At 43.1% G+C, this 19735-nt stretch overlaps 1 protein-coding gene across 1 annotated transcript; it reads right to left on the reverse strand.

The window, feature by feature from the left end:
• Positions 1 to 627: 627 nt before the first annotated feature.
• MATN3 (matrilin 3) lies at positions 628 to 19040 on the reverse strand. Its single transcript, XM_042803545.1, has 8 exons — positions 18853 to 19040; positions 15877 to 16446; positions 12160 to 12282; positions 11649 to 11771; positions 10324 to 10446; positions 8584 to 8706; positions 2987 to 3094; positions 628 to 1148 (listed from the first exon to the last, which is right to left on the reverse strand). Exons 1-8 carry the CDS (start codon positions 19022 to 19024, stop codon positions 1093 to 1095), a joined length of 1398 nt encoding a protein of 465 aa, XP_042659479.1. The 5' UTR covers positions 19025 to 19040; the 3' UTR covers positions 628 to 1092.
• Positions 19041 to 19735: the final 695 nt, after the last annotated feature.

A 19735-nucleotide genomic window follows, 5' to 3' on the forward strand; every position in this document is an offset into this window, starting at 1 on the left:
CCTTGCAATCGTTTGTATCTATTATATGCAAGGCATGAAGCAAGGACAGATGTTGTTACAATTTGTCCTTGACATACCAGCTACTGATGCAATGTTTTGTGTAATTATATTGCAAAGCTCTACAAAATAGGTTGGAATTTTCAATTCTTAAAAATGATAGCTTTGACTCCATCTTCAAATTATTTAAATACCGTTTTGAAGCACACAAAATGAGTTGATTCCTTTAACAATTACATTTTTTAATTGTTAGCTTATGTGTTTTATCCTATAAGTCCAACTGACACAAGCAGATTTAGTAAAGTCCATGATAAAAGGAATGACTAAGAACATAAGTAAATCTTGAAGGATAAAAACTTTAAATTGGAGGACGCCTTTTATCCTTCTGAGTGTTAAACAACATTATTAATACTTGAAATTTTTATTAAACCTTTCATCTATGTTAACAAGGACTTGTAGGTTTTAAAATCAAACTTTTTTTTTTTCCAACTATGAGACTTGGGGATAATATCCTATTTAATTCTGTGGATTTCTTCCATTTATGCCTCCTTTGAGGTTTTGTTTCCTTGTTTTTGTTAAATCCTTTTATAACACACAACCTTTACGTTGTATACAAAAAAACTTCCAATGTCAGTGTGCATATCATACTTTATTTTATTAAAATAAGTTACAAGACCCCCAACTTACTTTCCCATTTAATGGACAGAAGACATAGGCACATTTTTTACTCTGCAGTGCCATTTCACAGTTTTATATGATGTGATATACTGTATCCATTTTTTTTTTTTCAGTATTTACTTTTAAATAAGAGAATAAAAACGCAGTTACTGCAGAAAAGCAATACCTGCTGTACTTCTTGTAGTATAAACTGAATCACAGCAGGTATACATAGCTTTATGGTTATAAAGTGACTACACATGAAGATCCTCAGGGTCACTGTATTTTTAAAACTGTCTTCCTGAAGTCTTCTTGACATTTGTCAATAATAACAAACCAACTGCTGTTTTGTAAGCTGTGCAACAAAATAAAGCTTGCTGAACACAATAAAAAGGATTGATTCTGATAGATTATTTTAATAATAAGTAGAATGGTAGCTCAGACAACCTGCTGTCTGCCTTGATATGCCTGCAGCTTCTCAGACACTTCATCTAGTGGTCAGTTGTTAAGGCCAATAAAATAGCTGGCTATAACTTTTGTTTTATTTATAACGTTTCTCAATGCAGCATTTTCAACAAACAATCTGTTTTCTAGATGAGGTCAATACATGCTTGAACCAGAGTTTTCAAAACATTTTGGAGATCTGTCAAGGTCTGACAACTTCCCAAATGATCTCAGCAACCCTAATTTCTTAGAAGGAGTTGGACCAAGTGACATTCAGGGCTGAAGAGCATCAGGTGATTGTCTCCACTGCTTTTTCCAGGTTGTCATGAAAGGATGCTAGGGATACAAATTGCACATGAATAAATGGCTTTGAAAGAAAGCCTCAGTTCTCTCTAATAAAACATATTCCTGCCTTGAAACCAGCACATTTTCTTGGTTAACATTAGCTCTTTCGGGCAGAAAGATTGTTCTCTGAAGGACGTGCTACTATTGAGATGACATTACAGGTTTTATTATCTTGGTGTTCAGTTTTAACTGCTTAGATTCCCTGGAATTACAATCCAAGGAAAATCAGAGTCTTCTCTTCACCTTTCCCAAGCAGATAAACTGAACTCCAGGCACACTGCAAGAAGAGGGATTTGACCTTATAAAAATAACTCTGAATTTATTCAAAAATTGGGAAGGTCTTGTGTCCTTAGAAGAAGTTTTCATTTAGCTTTCAGAAACTTTGGTGAACTAAAAAATGCATTTATCTGTATAAATGATGAGTTAACATATAAAATTTACTAGTCTCCTGCTTTGGTCTCCTCTAATTAATTCTAAATACCCTGCTCTTCCTTGATTTTGAAGTCCCTGGGATCAGGATGACAACCCTAGGCATAGTGCTCCCCTAAATCAATTCCTATTTGAACAAGAGCACCCTTTACAGAAAAAAAGCATGCAGTGTTAAAAATTGCTATTGATGAAAATCTTGGTAAATTGTCACAGTGTTCAACCACACTTAGTTCTAAAAATTGTGCCTTATGACAAAATGCAGCTTGCCCAAATTTAATTTCCAGTTATTAGTTCCTGCCATGCCATCTGAGGGCATTTATTCCAGCATTCAGGTTTGCTGTGGTACCACACAGTTCATCATTTTGTCTTTTTTCTATCTGCCCCCCCCTTTTTCTTTCTCCCACATCTTTGTGAACTCTCTAATCTGGGGGCTGACCACATATTTCTTCACTGCTGCAGGCACCCAAGGCAGAAAATGAAGCTGGCAAATTCCAGCACAGCAGAGCTGGCACCCACCAACCTGCACCCTGGATGTCCTGTGGACCCAAGGCTTGCCTAGTGCCTCCAGCCTCAGCCCCCCGCCTCGCAGCTCTCCTATTCTCGTGTATCCCAGCATCTGGACATTAATAGGCTAGCACATTTTCACAGAAAAGAAGAAGGTGCATGAAAATTGCGTGGGATGGTGCCTGCCTGCGGAGGTGGGATGCAGAGGAATACTGCAGCTAATGGGAGTGTTGTCACAGTGCCTGTGAAGTTGTCTTGAAAATTCTGAGACATAACAGGAGGGCTCAGAACTGAGCGTTTGCTATAACACTAAAAGTAATCTGGATGAATTATGAATAGAGCAGTTCTTGGGGTTCAACATAGCATATATAATCTAGGGGATGTGGGCATATGCATTTTATCTGTATCTTGATACTAAAGCCTTACAATGAAATGTGAAAACATAGTGGTATTTGCAACAGCCAAGATTTTGCTCCATAGCATTTCTAAAATCACTATGAAAATACTTTCTGTTTTGAGGGATGTTCCTTCCCTGGCTTGTATCAAAACAGCTACCTCTAAAATACCAATGAAGATCTGAATGCAGAAGATCATGTAAGAAAAAGGATATATTTTGTGGACAGGGCTTCAAGGCGAGAGGTGACGGAGTCCTGCAGGGCAACTATGGCTTCACACTTACAGGACTCTTGAGTTGTTACGAGACTGCTAGTTGTGCCTCCTAAGAGAGAAAACAGCATTTAAAATATTTATGACAATTATCAAACATTTAAATCCCAGGAAAAGACTTGATTCTGCAATGGGAGTTGAACTCGCTGCAAGACTACAGCAAGCACTGCCACCCAGGGCAGTCAGGAAGGAGGGATGGCAGTGAACAGGGGCCAGGGTGTAGCCAGAGACATGAGTGTCATCGACCAGAAACAGGACAGGCAAGAGAGAGCTTGTCTCTAACTGAGGAGGAGGCAGAGCAGGGAGTTCCTTGCCAGCCTACCTACCTGAATCCTCTGCACTCCTTAAATTAGACCATTACCGAGCAAAATATAAAAAGAGGCCCGGGTGCAGGGACCAACCAGCCTTCCCCATCAACTCTAATCACTAGACTAGAGTGAATCTTCCCTTTGCCTGTTATCTCTCCCTCTCATCCAGAATATCCCCCATCCCAAAAGAGACGGCACCCTGGGAAGTAGAATGAGTGCACTCAGGTGATGCAGGCGGTAAAGAACTTGCAGTCCAGGTCTCCATCTTGTAAGTAGTACTTTGACCCTCAGACTAGACACACAGAAAGGCCACTAGCATCGCTGTAAACAGAATCTATTCAATTAGATGTATTTAAGGGCATGACTAACTTGTCGGTCTTCTCTTCAGAAGAATGATAGAATCATAAAATGGTTTGGGTTGGAAAGGAATTTTAAAGGTCATCTAGTCCAACCCCCCTGCCCCAGGCAGGGACATCTTCCACTAGACCAGGTTGCTCAAAGCCCTGTCCAACCTGGCCTTGAACCCTTCCAGGGAGGGGACAGCCACAGCTTCTCTGGGAAACCTGTGTCAGTGCCTCACCACCCTCAGAGTGAAGGATTTTTTCCTCATATCTAAATGTATCTAAATAGAATCTATCTGTCTATACAAAATCAAGGTTGCTGCCCTGTCAAAGCTGGATTGTAATGGCATTTGGCATACCCATCGCTCCCAAACACTACACTTCTGAGAATGCATTAGTCCAAAGTTAAGCCTCCAGGACTTCTGCAAGCCAAGCATGAAGGCATGTAGTGATTTTAGGCACATAGAGAGTCAGTTGGTGTCAGAAATTGGTCAGTTTGCATCAGTTTCTGAGAATTGGGTAAAATTTTGATTCCTAAATCTCACCTTGGGAAGGAATTAGAAGAATTTGATTTACCACTTGGTAAATAAGACAAAAATGAAAGCAAAAACACGTGTATTAATTTTAAATACTAAGCAGTAGAGCTTCAGCTAAATCTTCAATGTGTATCACTCCACAAGTACTATTGGTTTATAACACTGACGATATGCATGCATAGGGAGTATCATTTTTGATTCAACAGGTATGAACAGAAGTCCATCCATGAATATGGATGGAGGAAACTGTCCTGGGTAGAGTGAGTGGTAGAGGTTTTTTTGGTGGCAAGGGAGGGGGCTATAGGGGCAGCCCCCTGTGAGAAGCTTCTCAAAGCTCCCCCAGATCCAAGTCAGCTCCACTTCTGTTTGGAAACTGAGCCAATCAGCTGCACCTCCGATAACATATTTAAGAAGGGACGTGGTGACGGGCAGTGGGACTTGTGAGGAAGAGCTGCTGCAGCTGTGTGAACACCAAGGTCAGTGGAGGAACGGAGGAAGAAAGGAGGGGGGAAGTGTGCCGGAGCAGAGACCCCCCTGTATGCTGTGGGGAGACGGCAGGGCGGCCCCCCCCCACCACCCATGAAGATCTACGGTGGAGCAGAAACTGATTTATGGCCTGTGGCTTCCACCTAGTTGATCAAGGTGCTGTGCCCGAAGAAGGCCGGGGTGTTGTGGGAAAAGGTATCCCCGCTGCTGTAATTCAGTGCTGGGAGGATTGCAGCATGTGGGGGTGTCCCACACCGGAGCAGCTCGGGAAGGGCTGCAGCTGTGGGAGACACTCCAGTCAGAGAAAATTAGTGACCCACAACGGAGCAGCGTGGGGAACGCTGTGGCCCGTGGAAGGGACTCATGTTGGAGAAAGTTTGTGGAGGACTGTCTCCTGTGAGAGGGGGACCACAATGGAGCAGGGGGAAGAAGTTCCAGAAGCTCCCCCCACTGAAGATAGAAGAAGTGGCAGCACTGACTGTACCCCCCATTCCCTGCCCCTGTGCTGTTGCGGGGAGGAGGTAAAGATATTGGGAGCAGAGCTGAGCCCGAGAAGAAGGGAGGGGTGGGGGGAAGGTGTTCTCAAGATGTGGCAATGCTCCTCACTGTCCTACTCTGTTACATGTTGTTAGTGTCTGTAATAAACGTATGTTCTTTTTTTTCTTCCCCTAACGAGTCTGCCTTTTGCTTGTGCCCATAAAGGGGGATTTTTTCCCCATCCCAGTCCTATCTCAAACCCCAAGCCTGGCTCTCTGTCCCTTCTCATTGCCGGAAGAGAAGGGAGAGAGAGTGGCTGTGTGGTGGTTGGCTGCCGACCAGGCTCAAACCACAACAGGAACAACAGCATTCAAATAGGCCCAAATGAATTTAAAATCTAATAGAAAGGCACATCAATATTAATGGAGTCAATCGGTATGACAGAGAAGTCACCAGTCTCTTAAATAAGAGAAAGCAAGCATTGCCATACTCCACAGTGGTTCCATTGAATCTGTTCCTAGGTCTTGCCATCAGTCTTCCAGATTTACAAGGGACCAACCTCAGCTGTTCTCAAGAGTTCCTTTTCCTCCATAATCCACCGCAAAACCAGGGATGATCACAAAAGGCTCAGAGAGATGATATTGTGGTATAACAATGTCAGGCATCAGCTGATGGCTGTGAGTTCTCAGCTACATGAAAGGCAGTTTAACCTCACCTTCTCCATAAAGAAAACAGAAGTTAAGGCAAGCTGCACCACTTGCTGCAGGCTAAGAACAAACATGTCAACAGCTTCTGAAGAAGTTACTGTAGTGAGATTACTGTCTACATCTGAGACCAGAATAATAAGCTTCCAAGACAGAGCCTTCTTAAAAGAGGGCCTACAATTATGAAATACCCTTTCAACAAGTTATCAAGAGGTATTAATTGATTGTAATACCTGTCTCCTTACACGTTTTTTAACATTGCTTGCAAAGGCAACGACAGTAGATTATTCAATTATTTTTTTCTGTAGATACATAAATGCAGAGCTGATCAATGCCAAACAAATAATGTGAGCATTACAACAGTAAAACAACAGAAATATTATACCTGGATACAATTTCTCTTTTTGTCTGAGTTGTTTTGGTTTCTTATTTATCAATCATGCCACTGATGTTTCCATTTTGCAAGGAAACTGCAAAATCTATGAACAGATTCATTTCAAGCAGTGCAGAAATTCATTTGTCTTGGAGCCAATGTTGAAACTGGTGTCTCCCTGATTCCACTGAACTCATATTTGTTCAGCTCCCTTCTTTGGAATGTTCCACTAGCTTTATGATCAATGTACAAAGAAGAGCTGTTCAAGAGTCAGCTGGAGGAAGGCCAGTTCAAAATATCACACCAACATGGTTGGTTTCCAACCAACTGCCAGTTAATTTTTTATGTTTGCATTCAAATTCTCCAATGACAGATACAGATCTTCCTTGGATTATGTCTGTTTTGACAAAATTACTTTTTCAGCCAGCTTTAGCAACTGCCCAAGGGTACCCTGAATTCTTCCGCAGTCCTTCTGTGAAATTTAGAATCTTTCAGTATTTGATATTCAAAATGTTGGACACTCCCGTTGCCACTGGGATGCCCAAGTCATATAAAATATGCCTGAGTTGTGTTTTTACACTGCACTTATGTTTAAGTCCAGACCTACAAAAAAATTACTATTTTTGCAGATGGTGTTTGGCTATATCCACCTGTTTTATAACTTTGCTCTTATATAGGGTCCTTAGCCACTTGATGTAATGGCAAATTATTCCTGTTCTGAACCAGAGATCAGACTAAGTACCTCTTGAGGTCCTTTCCGACCCAGCTTTACTCATGATTCTACATCAAATGGTGCAGAGATTATGCCAACAGTTCATGCCATTATTGCACATCTGAAGGGAAAACAGTTGGTGAGTTCACACCAGCCCCACTCAACTTGGAGGAGTGAACAACAACATATGGTTTAGCATTGCAGTAGTTCTTCTGACACCAGTTCTGTTCCCCTCTGCCCCCCCCCATCCTCCAAATGCTGGTACACACCGAGTCCCATGCCCCAAAGAGAGATGCCCCAGAACCATGCCTTGCCAATACACCCCAGTTATTCCCATTTCATAAGGAAATGCAGATTATAACAGATTTTATTTTTTTTAATACAGTGAAGTCCTTAAACTTGTGGTGATAGGTAAGAGTCAACTGTAGTTTTAAAGACAGTAAATGCTGTAACTAAACAAGAAGGATCAAACTATCTCAAAACATTCGTGGAAAGAGACAGAAAAGAATTAAAAGGGATTATACTTTCAGGGGGTTTGTGAGTTGATGGAACGTTTCTCAAACAGATTAAAAGGATTTAACACATCAAGGAGAGGTACTTCAATAAATATATTCAGAAAAAAAAAAAAAAACAAACAGAACATTAATTAGTTCAGCATGTTTTCACATCTGCATTTAAGGTAAAGCCTTGATAGCAGCCACAGGTTACTCACACAGACCTGCGCACAGTCATATGTTCCTGGTGCATATGCATCAGTTCATACAGAATACATTTTGGAGAGTTACCCACAAACAAGATAACATCTTTTAATGCTTCCCAGTGGCAATGCTTTTCCATGCTGGGAGCCTATCCTACGTGAATCTTGCCAGGCACGGCCGAGATGTGTAACTGATCTTGCCTTGGAGCAGTGAGATAAACTAACTGCCTTACCAGGGTCTCCCTCAGTCGTTACTATGTACAGCCTATGCTCACTCTGCCCACAGCTGCCTAACCCCACCAGATGGGAAGTGCCAAAGCACCTCCAAAGTCAAGCTAGGAAAAATTTCCAGTACACAATAACTTTACAGTAAGTAGACCAGGAAGGAAAGAAACACTGCTAAAATTATTACATTTTTACTATAGCACAAAGTCACTGAGAAGCTAAAGAAAAAAAAAAGCAAAATGAAATTCAGCCTGGAGGGAAGGACATCACCTCAAGCTGTCTCCTGCTTGGTGGTACACAGTTTCTGCAGTACTGCAAAGTGTGTGACTGTGTGACTAATCCCAGCTCTTCTCTCTTCAATTATTTCTCAGTTCTGGTTTTGCTGAATGTTGCATAATTATTTTTGTTTTAACTACAGTGAAGGCCTTAGTTACAAGGTGATAAAGACCAAATGGTAGGCAGTTACTAGCATTGTTGCATATGAAGTGCTTTCTATCTTTAAATATTGCTCAAATTGGAAAAAGCAGTGACACAGAACTGCCTCATAACACTTGAATGCATGTGCAGGTTTCTCAAACAGATCCAAACTCAAACAGATTAACCTGCTAATGAGAGCTGTTTCAATACATGTACTTAGCTGGGGAGGGTATTGGGGGGATAGGGAACAGCAATCTCCTCTTACTTGAGCAAGTCTTCTTGTCTGGATTCAGGGTGTAGCCTTGATAGCAGTCACAGGTGTAGAACAGATCATCCCTCACACAGACCTGCTCACAGTCATGCTTTCCTGGCGCACACATGTCGACAGCTGAGAAAGGCATGTGAGAAGAGAAGGATGTTAATCAATACTCAAACTTCAGTTTAGTTGATGTTAGTAATTCCCGTTTGCAAGCCTATCTTAATTTGGATTCAAACCAGGATGTTTTTATTGCATGCCAGCACGCTATTAGCCATGGTAAGGTATGCAGAGTGTGTTTTTATCTGGCTATCAACATCACAAAACTAATACAATTTTTGGAACCCTGGCAACACTTTTTTTTCAGTTGTAACAGATTGCAAAAAGGAACTGAAGTAGCAGTGACCCAGTTAAAAATAATTATCCAAAGGAATTTCAGAGAACAAATATGTGGATTTTCAGAGAGTATCTGGCATTATTTCATCTCTAATTGAGTTGGGTAAGACACTGTTTTATGGAGTGAAAAGACCATAAACAGAAGAGTATACATAGGTGCAAAAAAAAAAAAAAAAAAAGAGATGTGGCACCCACTGTCAGTTACAAAGTGAACACTTGATGTGTGAGGCAGATGTTTTCTGCCAAATTTAACATGTCACCTCTGAAAGGCCAAGCTGAGAAGGAGTTCCTGCATTTGGATATCTTTGCAGTAAGGAAGTTCAGTAAGGCAGAAGGAAGGAAAGAAGGAAGGAAAGAAGCAGTGCTATGAAAGGAGGTTCAGGATTGGTCTTCCAAAGAGGATGTCTAACAATTCACATTCCCTCACTGATGTTTATTATGTCTATATAATGCCAGGTGAGAGTTAATCTTAGGAACTGTATTTACAAAATCAGCTTCTAAACTAGGCAGGAAGAAATATTGAGGCCCTCTGGCTTCACCTCTTTAAAACGTGAGACATATGACTTAATTGGAGAGATTTGCCTGGGAACGTCCTGGAATTGGAAGCAATTCACTGGTTCAGCGCTTTGTCACACAAAATGTACTAACGAAAAGGATTATGATGGAAGTGGAAAAAAGGATTTTGCTTAAATAAATTATCAGTGAGACATCCAAAGAAATTAAGAGTGAAATTCAAATCCTAATCAAGTGAAAATAATACAGAGTACATATTAATTTTTAGGCACTATATACTTACATGTACATCCTTAAGTACCAGCTATATCTATGCTCCTATTCTCCAAAAGAGACCAGCACTGGGAAAGAACATTTCCCTCCATCCTCTAAAGCTCTAAGGCTGGAGTATTTTTTAAGGTCCAAACATATCTCCCAGAAAGAGTGATCACACTCATCATGATACAGACTGTAACCTCATTCCCAGTACAGTCCTTGCTCTTCTTCATCTCACTCCCTTGTGCTGCTTTGCTGAAGAGTTTTCTGACACAGGTAGTGCATATCAAATAGTCCCCCCAAATACATTATCCTTCTCCTCTCTCAGGTGGGTATGTGTGCCATGGGTGTGAAAATACTGTGAAGTCCTCAGGGAAGTGTCAAATGGCATTTTAATTATAGGAATTACAATCTTCACCACTGTAAAAGAGTCATGGGTCTCAAATTATTACTGGACACATGAAGAAATGAAGTTGCACTGTATTCTCAGGAGTTGTACAAAAACTCTTCGATAATTTATCAGAAAAACAACGTAAATTAACCTGAATTTTAGCTAAATACAGTATTTTCTTGATCAGGTCTTACCTGAGCAAGTCTTCTTATCTGGATTCAGAGTGTAGCCTTCATAGCAGTCACAGCTGTAGGATCCATCATTACTCAGACAGACTTGTGCACAGTCATGCCTTCCAGGTGCACACATGTCCATGGCTGTGGTGAAACGTGTTATAGAAAAGAAACTCACTAATCCCTCCCAGTCACTCAAGCATTTTAAATGCTTCAACATTTATAAATACAATTTAATTAGGATTCAACCAGTGTCCTACTACATTATTATATTATCCTGCAGACAACTGAGTTCAATTACTAAATATTTAATGGAGGAGGCAGATATCAGGGCTGCAAGACATTATTATACCACATCTCATACAATTCTGATTTTTATCAGCAATTCTAACAGTCCTGAATATCCCCAGTAAGGATGAAGCTAAAACATCATACTGAGATGAGCAATAACTTGCTACTTGTCAAGGCAGAAGTTGTTTCTTTCAATATTAGCAGTAACTATGGTGAATCCAAATTTAACTTCATACTTTCATCTGTGAGCTGAAGTCAGGCGCAGAAAGCCAGGAATGGTATGTAGAAATGCTACTAAATGGCAGAGCAACATAAAGCCTAGTGAGAAACAAAAAAGCAGGAGCACTAGAAGATTATGTTCTCTCTTCAGAAATAAGAAGAGTGAAAACTTCAGTGAGAAGAATGCTTATGGGTTCTCAAAGGGAGGGATGCACTTACCAATTATAAATAACTACTCTAAGGCTAGTGCTGCTAAAAACTTCTGAATTTAAAGAAATAACTCCAGAAGTATTTGGGGGAAAAAAGTTTTTTATAATAACTTTTCTGGATGCCAATTCAAGGAGTAGGAAAGGAAGAAGCTGCTGTCAGTGTAAGACTGAGGTTGCTATATAGCAGAGCCCTGCACAGCTTCAGAAGCAGAAGCAGTAAGCTGCAAAAACCCTGGAGTTTTAACAGGAGAGATGGAGAGGACATGGGAAAATCATCAGGTTTTAAGTTCTCTATGGACTAGTGGCAGTCTCCAGTGGAGACACAGTGCCGGTGGGCATCTCCAAAACAGGTTCATCCTCTCCCAGGGACTGAGTGATGTTTATGAAGTACTGTGAAGACCATAAAAGGGTAGGTAAGTGCCAAATTACATTTTTTTAATCAACACATTTAAAGAAAAATGCAATGTTATTGTTACTGGGACCAAGGGGAAAGGCTGTTGGCAAATTCTCGTTTTAAGAGCTGATGTCTGTAAGCAATTTTTCAAGTAGAAATAATGAGGACCACTCACAGGAAACATGTCCATGTCTCCATGAGTTTCAGATATTAAAGTAGCCTTTAATCCTTACCTGAACAAGCCTTCTTATCTGGATTCAGGGTGTAGCCATCATAGCATTCACAGACATAGGATCCGTTGTTACTCACACAGATCTGGTCACACTCGTGCCTTCCAGGTGCACACACGTCCACAGCTGCAAGATGCACGTTAGAAAAACATGTTAACAAAAAGTAGCTTGGGATGGAGTGCATATTCACATTTTAAAATATACTTCCATTTGGAATCGGCTCAGAAATGGAAATAGTAATTGAAGGAATTAGAATAAGTGGTAGGTGTCTACATTTGAAGACTTTGGCATCTGGCCCTAATAAATGCATCTGTAGGCATAATAAAAAGGATGGTGATGGAATCAGACTACTGCTCACCATTATTTGCAGCAGACACTTATTATTTATTATTATTGAAGAGGATACAGATGTTCACTTTTTCAACAGAAGTACACAAGTAGCTTCTCAAATCCAATTATGGTGTTAAAAAGTGATTTTTTTTCTAGCTGAACACATTTACTGAAAGAGTGATACCTGAGCAGGTTCTCTTATCTGGATTCAGAGTGTAGCCTTCGTAGCAATCACAAAGGTAGGATCTGCCGTTACTCACACAGACCTGCTCGCAGTCGTGGGTCCCGAGTGCACACACATTCGCAGCTACAAAGGTATTTACAGAAAAGGTATTTCAGTCGTCCCAAAGGAAAGAAAGTCAGTAATAATTTATGCTTACAAAAGCACATCTTGCACTGTTTGCTGGATTAGTAGTAGTAAATGTCAGTGCTGTGTCACTGCCACAAAAAATTACAGGGATCTTTTGCATCATTCTGTAACCAGAAGAAAGAGGACATAAATGACACAGGAACAACTGCACTGAAGTAACTTGCCACCTGAGGTGACAGAAGGACAAGATGAATTGAAAAGGGTGCAACAGGGAGATATTTTAGGCACTTAGTAACATTACACTGGAAATGAGAACTTGGCAATGAAAAGAACCTTCTGGCTTTTTGTATCCAGTCCCTTTCTATTACATACAACCATCTGAAATAATCCCAAAATGTATCAGTCACTGTCTGTCTGTTAGTTTATTAACTTCTCACTGGCATACAATCTGATTTATGAACTCCTGCTGCACTGTAAAAAACTCCCATGTAAACTGAAACACAACAAAAAGCAAAATAAAATTATAAAATAAAATAAGATAACAAAAATGCAACAGGAAGAGCAATAGGACCAGGAGGGAGAGAAAAATACTCAGAGGCACTAAGATAACACACTGTCTTCCCAGGGTTTAAAAGACTGTGTAATGCTGGTTCAGATCTATCAGCCTGCAGAGAAACCCACCAGTGCAAAATGAGTATGTGAGGGCTGCAGCTTTCTTGATCAGTCAGATTCAAAAAGTCAAGACCAAAAGAGGATAGTGAAGAAAGTTTCTTACAGTAAAGTAGCTTTACAGGCGCATGAACCTCCTAATTGAAGGACAGTACAGAAACATTATCCGAACCTCAGAGAACTGAGAAGCTGAAACTGCAGACTACAAAATGAAATTCAATTTTCAAGGACCAGCTAATTCCCCAGCAAACAGTAAGGTTATCTCATCAGACTGAGGAAACAGAAAACGGTGATAGGAAAAGCAGCGTGCTGGATGGCAGCTGATACAAGTGTGTTGTGACGGGACAGACAGAATGACTGTTGTAATGCTACGCTGTCTCTGCAATACACTATGTGTGCTGACAGTCTTTTCCTTCACAGATGGTCTAACTATATAACTAATTAACTTCTGACCAATTTTTCTCAAGTGTATTTAGCTTTGGATCTGCTGCTTCTTTGGTCACTTCAAGATGCTCCTGTTTCTCTCCACAGGCTGTAAAGGAAACCTAGATACCCGCTGAAACTTAGATGATCTTTAGATGACTGAATTTATATGAGGGAAAGAAGGGAAGGGGGGAGGCAAGGAGGGAGAAAAAAAAAGGTGGAGGAAGAAAGTGAGAAAGGAAAAAAAAAGAGGTAAATGAAGGAAAGAAATAAGAAGGAAACGAAAGGGAAACGGAGAAAAATGGGAAGACAAGTCTGTTATTACCTGAGATTTTACTCAGATGAGTAGTTACAATGTGGGTATGGACTACTGGTAAAATCAAACTCCAAAGCAGTAGTGGCAAGAAATGAGAAGCAAGAGTGCTTGAATATTCTCATGTATTTCTGAATGCAAGACAACATTTCTCATCTTCTAAAACATGGAGGATTTAGATGTCCCCTAATAAAGCTGATAGAAAGTGTGTCTTGTCTTTGCTTTGGTAAAAACAAATCTCAAACCAAGACAATGTCTCTTCATTCTGCTACACCCTTTAGAATAAGATAATTCATCTCCATGACCTGTGAACAAAATCTGTGGGTGGTATTTTCAAGCATAACTAAGAAGCTCAGACTCAAATGGTCAGATTTTTGTGGTAGGAAAGTCAAGCCTCCACTGACTTGGACACAAAGTCAAGGCTAAGATTTTCCATCTCCAGGATGGTCTCATGCTGAATGATGCTCTCAATGCATCGAGACCTTGATCTTAGCCAACTATTTTGACCCTGACCATTAGTTTTCCTGTTTTCAGTTCACCCTACAAACAAATTTATTTGCCTTGGCCAAAGCAAAGAAAATCCTAATCGTCACTGGTGAGTCTAGATTTCTGACCAAAAAAGAAGTCTGGAGCTGGAAAAGACACAGTTTACCCACACTGTCTTACAAGATCCTCTTAGATTCATTTAGTGTGTAGGAACCTTATTAAAAACTATTCCCTTTACCCTCTTCTTGTTCATGAATCCCACAGATTCTGGCTAATTGCATGCAGGCAACTCAGAGTTACACTGGAAGTACCTATGTGAGCTCTCTTCAGTTTACTCTCCAGCTTAGAAGGGGCATAATTTCTGTGCTTCAGCACAATGAACAGTAAGTTTACTCTTAAGAACAAGAGATTTTTCTTTGCTGCTATGAAAGGACTTGCTTTGGCGAGAATATAACTAGTGCTATATTCAGAGCCCACATACGTGTCCAGCTAGGTGGGCACTTGTACCCACGTGGAACTACCAGAGAGAGGATCTGGTCACATCAACAACAAGATGTCAAGCCAAACCTCAGGCCACTTTCTATGTTAATTATTGGGCAAAGTGTCCTGTCTGCAAATAATCCTACACAATTATTTCACACCTAGAAAAAGAGGTCTATTCACTCTAAACTTATTCAAGAAGTACGGTGGTAGTTTTTAGTAAGGCTCTGAAATAACAAAGTAACCCATTGCCAGCCAAGTTCACAATGCAATGGCTGTTTTAATTATCTTACAATGTTCTTTACACCTGATTTTACCCATTACTTGCTGGAGACTTACAAATAATTTCCTCAGAAATTTACTAGAAAAATCTACTTCATACAAATTTTTTGTCAAAAAGTTGTTTGATTCTTGCAAGTAGGGCTGCGTCATAACTGTCTACAGGCAGTTCTAAATACTCCAGATACATGACCTTTTTTTTCTGTAAATGACACTAACAACCCACACTGGCCTAGCATCATTAGTGGAGTTCTAGCCCAAACCACATACACATCCAGCATTTTTCCAAGACCAGCCCTGAAAGAGAAAAGCTAATTCATTCCATCCCACAGTTCCCTGTCTAAATCAAGTTCCAGAGAAACAGAGAAAGGTGAGAATCTGGCACACTGAAAAAGCCTAGCAGTGCCTGAGTAAAGCCCATCCCGAGATGACCTGCCATTGTTTCAGCACTTTGTCCTGCATCAAATTTCTCAATCTAGAATAGCTGTTCACCTGGCACACTGATTTTCCTACTCTGAATCCATAAGCAGCCCTTCAGCACCATACAACCACCCTCCTTGCTTACCAGCAAGATGGGAAAATAAATGATCAGACTGCACAGCTCCAGTGTGGTCTCTCGGTAAGTCAGTAAATACACGTCGCCCAATCCCGGCCAGATTGCCGTGCTTTCTCTTGCACTAAACTGGACCAACTGCACAAGGAGGTCCACTGAAATCAGGCCTGTTACTTGCATGGTAAGTTCACTATTCAAAATGAAAGGTTATTACTTGGCCTCCACTGAATAACAGGGTTGGTTTATTTGCCCAACGGATGGCAAAGGAAATACTTAAATGTGATACATAACACTTCTGAAAAAGAAAACCTTCTTTCTTATGGAGTGGAACCACAGTGGAAGCCAAAAGGAGCCAAATTACACTACCCTCTTGGTCTGACCGCCTTACCACAGAAAGTCTCTCTGAACTTGGATGTCAGCTTTTCGATCACACCATAGGTCTCCACATAGAAGACGTGTTCATCCAGTGGTTCGCTGGCCATTATCCTCAGGGACTGCATGTCTGCCCGGTCTACCCCAACTGCATAGATCTCAATGCCAGCCGTTCGGGCGCTTGCTGCCACATCTTGAACCTGGTCTTGTGGCCGTCCATCTGTCACAACAATGACCACCTTGGGGATATTGAACGTTGCTGGCCGGGTGCCCATTTCCTCAGTGAAGACTTCATCCATGGCAGTTTGGATGGCAAGGCCAGTCATTGTGCCAGCAGACAAGGGCTCAATGTGAGATATAGCCTCCTTCATGGATGCCTTATCAAAGTAGGTCCGGAGAGGAAACTCAACCTTGACAGTGCTAGCATAATTCATGACCGCCACACGGGTTGTTCTTTCACCAACGTCCAGAGTATCAATCATTTTTGACAAAAAGATTTTCACTTTCTCAAACTCTTCAGGTCGGACACTACGGGAACTATCTATGATGAAGACAAGGTCTAGGGGACGGTTCTTGCAGGCAGTGTCTGTCAAGAAGGAAGGAAAACACTTCAGTTATCTCCTACACAGGGCCAGCCAGAGCTCTCACCCTAGGGCATTGAGAGCCATCATGGCAAACTACTCCCACCAAATAAATGTTGGCACTCTTGATTCTTTAGCAAGAGGCTTAAAATGATAGTGTGCAACACATTAGAAATTCTTAAATACTAATTTCGACAAGTAATAAATAACTGAACACTTCTAAGCATTAAGATAGGTCCACATTTGAGCCCACAAAATGTCTTAACTATCCTTGAAACCAAGGGTTGTAGTTTGCAGGTAACAGCCAATACAGAAGTGTAGCAAGGCTATGTAAATGTACTTACTTTTTATTTTTATAAAGATAAAGCCTAACTTCCATTTTTATAAGCTACAGAAATAAAATGGTAAAGCCACTGGCTAGATTACATAGTGAACAGACCCTAACAATATTTCTCAGGATACTAACAATATAGATTGCTGATTAGGAATTATTTCTTGCTTGCAATTCACAATCTAAAGTACACAACAAGAATAAATAAAGGCCAACAGGAAAAAGATGCAAATAATGCTGTGATAAAAGCTTCTTTAGAAGTTGTTACTATTTAAAGGCTTCCTGAGCAGAGAAATAACTTATTATTTATTAAATAATTTTACATGTAAAAGTGAGCATCTACACAAATTTTTATAGCTTCTAAAATTCCTCACTGGCATATAAATCTAGACTGAAACAGAAAAGCCATAGCTCAGATCAGAGACAAGCACCACTTCTAGGAAAATGAAAAATGAAGACAGCAAAAGCAGACAACAGAAGCTATATACTCCCTGTCTGGATATCCTGACCTCACACTGATGATAACATCAAGGTATGGATTTGTACTGCTGGTTTATGAAAACACAGTATTTCTACAAAAGACACATTCCTGCTCAACGGTGCACTAAATAGCAAAATTTGAGATGTTCAGTTGAATATACTCCCTGAAGAGCTGTTCTGGGAACCTGACACACCTTTCTGAACTGCTACCAAGTTGACTTCTATTATTTCATTCCAGTTAAAAAACATAAAAATTCTTCACCATTCTCTGAAAAGTAAAGGTGAAAACAGCACTTTTTTTTTTTTTACACTCATTAAAAATTGTTTTTCTCTTGCACAAGTGAAAAGGGAGGGAAAAAATCATATTGCACAAATTAATCTGTCAGGAAACACAGCAGCGGAGTTGATTTTGCCTTTGGACAGAGTAAGAGACTGGATGAATCTAGGAACCTGTCCAGGTATATTATATATAATAACTGTACATGCATCCCATAACTCAGTTTTTGCAGAACGATTTAGAAAAAAAGGCTTTGTGCCCTTTGAGAAGCTGAGAAAATATGAAGAAATCATGTTCTTTATGTTCGCGAATGCATGCATAGCTTAAGACATGAAAGAAAAAAGTCCTACAAAAAAAAAAAAAAAATTGTAGGCAGAAGAATTATCTTTTTTAGCTTAGGAGAAAAAACACTTTTCAGCAGTCTGATCCTTCTGTGAGTCAGAAACTGACATGTTTCGAGAAGTGATCACAGGGAAGCGTTAGGTAGGTTATAGAGATTAGCAAGGCCGGCTTTGCATTAAAAAAAAAGTAGTTGGTACTTCTGCCTACAAGCGAACGGCCTGTGGACCCCCTGCAACTACAGCGAGACGTCCCTCGGGGCGTAACTCCCCTGTAACCGTTCGTAAAACGCAGAGTGTAGGTCAGCACCCCGGGAGAATCAACGGCGGGCGGCAGCCGGGTGGCAGCAAGCGAAGCGTTAAGGAGGCATCGCCTCCCGGGTGAGGGGGGCATCCCCTCCGGGGAGGGGGCATCGCCTCCCGGGGGGGCATCCCCTCCGGGGAGGGGGCATCGCCTCCCGGGGGGTGCATCACCTCCGGGGGGGGGGGGCATCGCCTCCCGGGGGGTGCATCCCCTCCGGGGAGAGGGCATCGCCTCCGGGGGGGGGGGCATCCCCTCCGGGGGGGGGGCATCGCCTCCGGGGGGGTGCATCGCCTCCCGGGGGGGGGGCATCGCCTCCGGGGGGGGGCATCACCTCCGGGGGGGGGGGCATCGCCTCCCGGGGGGTGCATCACCTCCGGGGAGGGGGCATCGCCTCCGGGGGGGGGGCATCACCTCCGGGGGGGGGGCATCGCCTCCCGGGGGGTGCATCACCTCCGGGGAGGGGGCATCGCCTCCGGGGGGGGGGGGGGGGGCAGCGCCTCCGGGGGGGGGGGGGGCATCGCCTCCCGGGGGGTGCATCGCCTCCGTGGGGGGGGCATCGCCTCCGTGGGGGGGGCATCGCCTCCGGGGGGGGGGCATCGCCTCCGGGGGGGTGCAGCGCCTCCGGGGCGGTGTGGCCGGGGGCGCGCAGCCCCGCGGAGGAGGCAGCTCCGGGCCCGGTACCTGCAGCTCCGAGGCTCCCGGGGAAGCCGCCGCCGGGCCGCGGCTGCCGGCGCAGGCGGAGCGGGGAGCCCCGGGCCGCGGGCAGCGGCGGCGGCAGCAGCAGCAGCAGCAGCGGCAGCAGCGGCGGCGGCAGAGCCGGGCGGCAGCCGAAGGTGCCGAGCGCCCGCCGCATCGTGCCGCCGCCTGCCCCGCCGCCCGCCGCGCCGCCTTTAAAGCTGCCGCCCGCGCCGGGGGCAACAACCGCGGTGGCATCGCCCCCCCCCCCCCCCCCCCCCCCCCCCCCGCCGGGAGGGCGGGCGCGCTGCCGGGCCTCGCTCCCCCGCCCCAGCGGGACAGAGGGAAGGGCCGTCAGCGTGAGGGCGAGGCTGGGGGAAGCTCGCGGCGCGGCAAGGGCAGGGCTCAGACCTGGGAGCAGGGGGGGTTGAAAAACACAAAGTCACACTTTCTCCCCCCCCCCCCCCCCGGAATTACTTGATCCAAGTCTGCCAACTTCGCCTTTCTAGTCTCCAGGGTTTATCTCCAAGGCAGTATTTGCAAAGAATGGGAGAAAAAAAATCTGTGCGATCACCAAGGCAGAAGAAACCTGCCTTCCCCGCTGTCAAACCTAACACAGGGCACGTTGTCTGGTGCCTAGCACTGCAAACCCTGCCAGCTCCCAGGGGGTGCTGCAGCAAGCTTTAACGGGAAGCACGGGTTAGGGCACAAATCCACTCTGATCTCCACCAGTCTTTTAAGAAGACACCTTTGCCAAACCCACCGTCGAGGTGTTGGACTGTGGGACCATCTTTCCTCACTTCACCTCTGTCAGGGGAACAGGAATCCCCAGTTCAGAACAGGAACCACCACACCCTCACACCCCACCAGGCATTGACTCACTCCAGCA

The sequence above is a fragment of the Tyto alba genome, unplaced genomic scaffold (genome assembly GCF_018691265.1).
Source record: "Tyto alba isolate M040663 unplaced genomic scaffold, T.alba_DEE_v4.0 Super-Scaffold_40, whole genome shotgun sequence".
NCBI lineage: Eukaryota > Metazoa > Chordata > Aves > Strigiformes > Tytonidae > Tyto > Tyto alba.

Coding starts and splice junctions, on each gene's coding strand:
- MATN3 (XM_042803545.1), bottom strand. CDS start 19,024: ATGCGGCGGGCGCTCGGCACCTTCGGCTGCCGCCCGGCTCTGCCGCCG. Junction 11,772..12,159: donor AGATAAGAGAACCTGCTCAG/GTATCACTCTTT, acceptor TGCATCTTGCAG/CTGTGGACGTGTGTGCACCT. Junction 8,707..10,323: donor AGATAAGAAGACTTGCTCAG/GTAAGACCTGAT, acceptor TGCCTTTCTCAG/CTGTCGACATGTGTGCGCCA.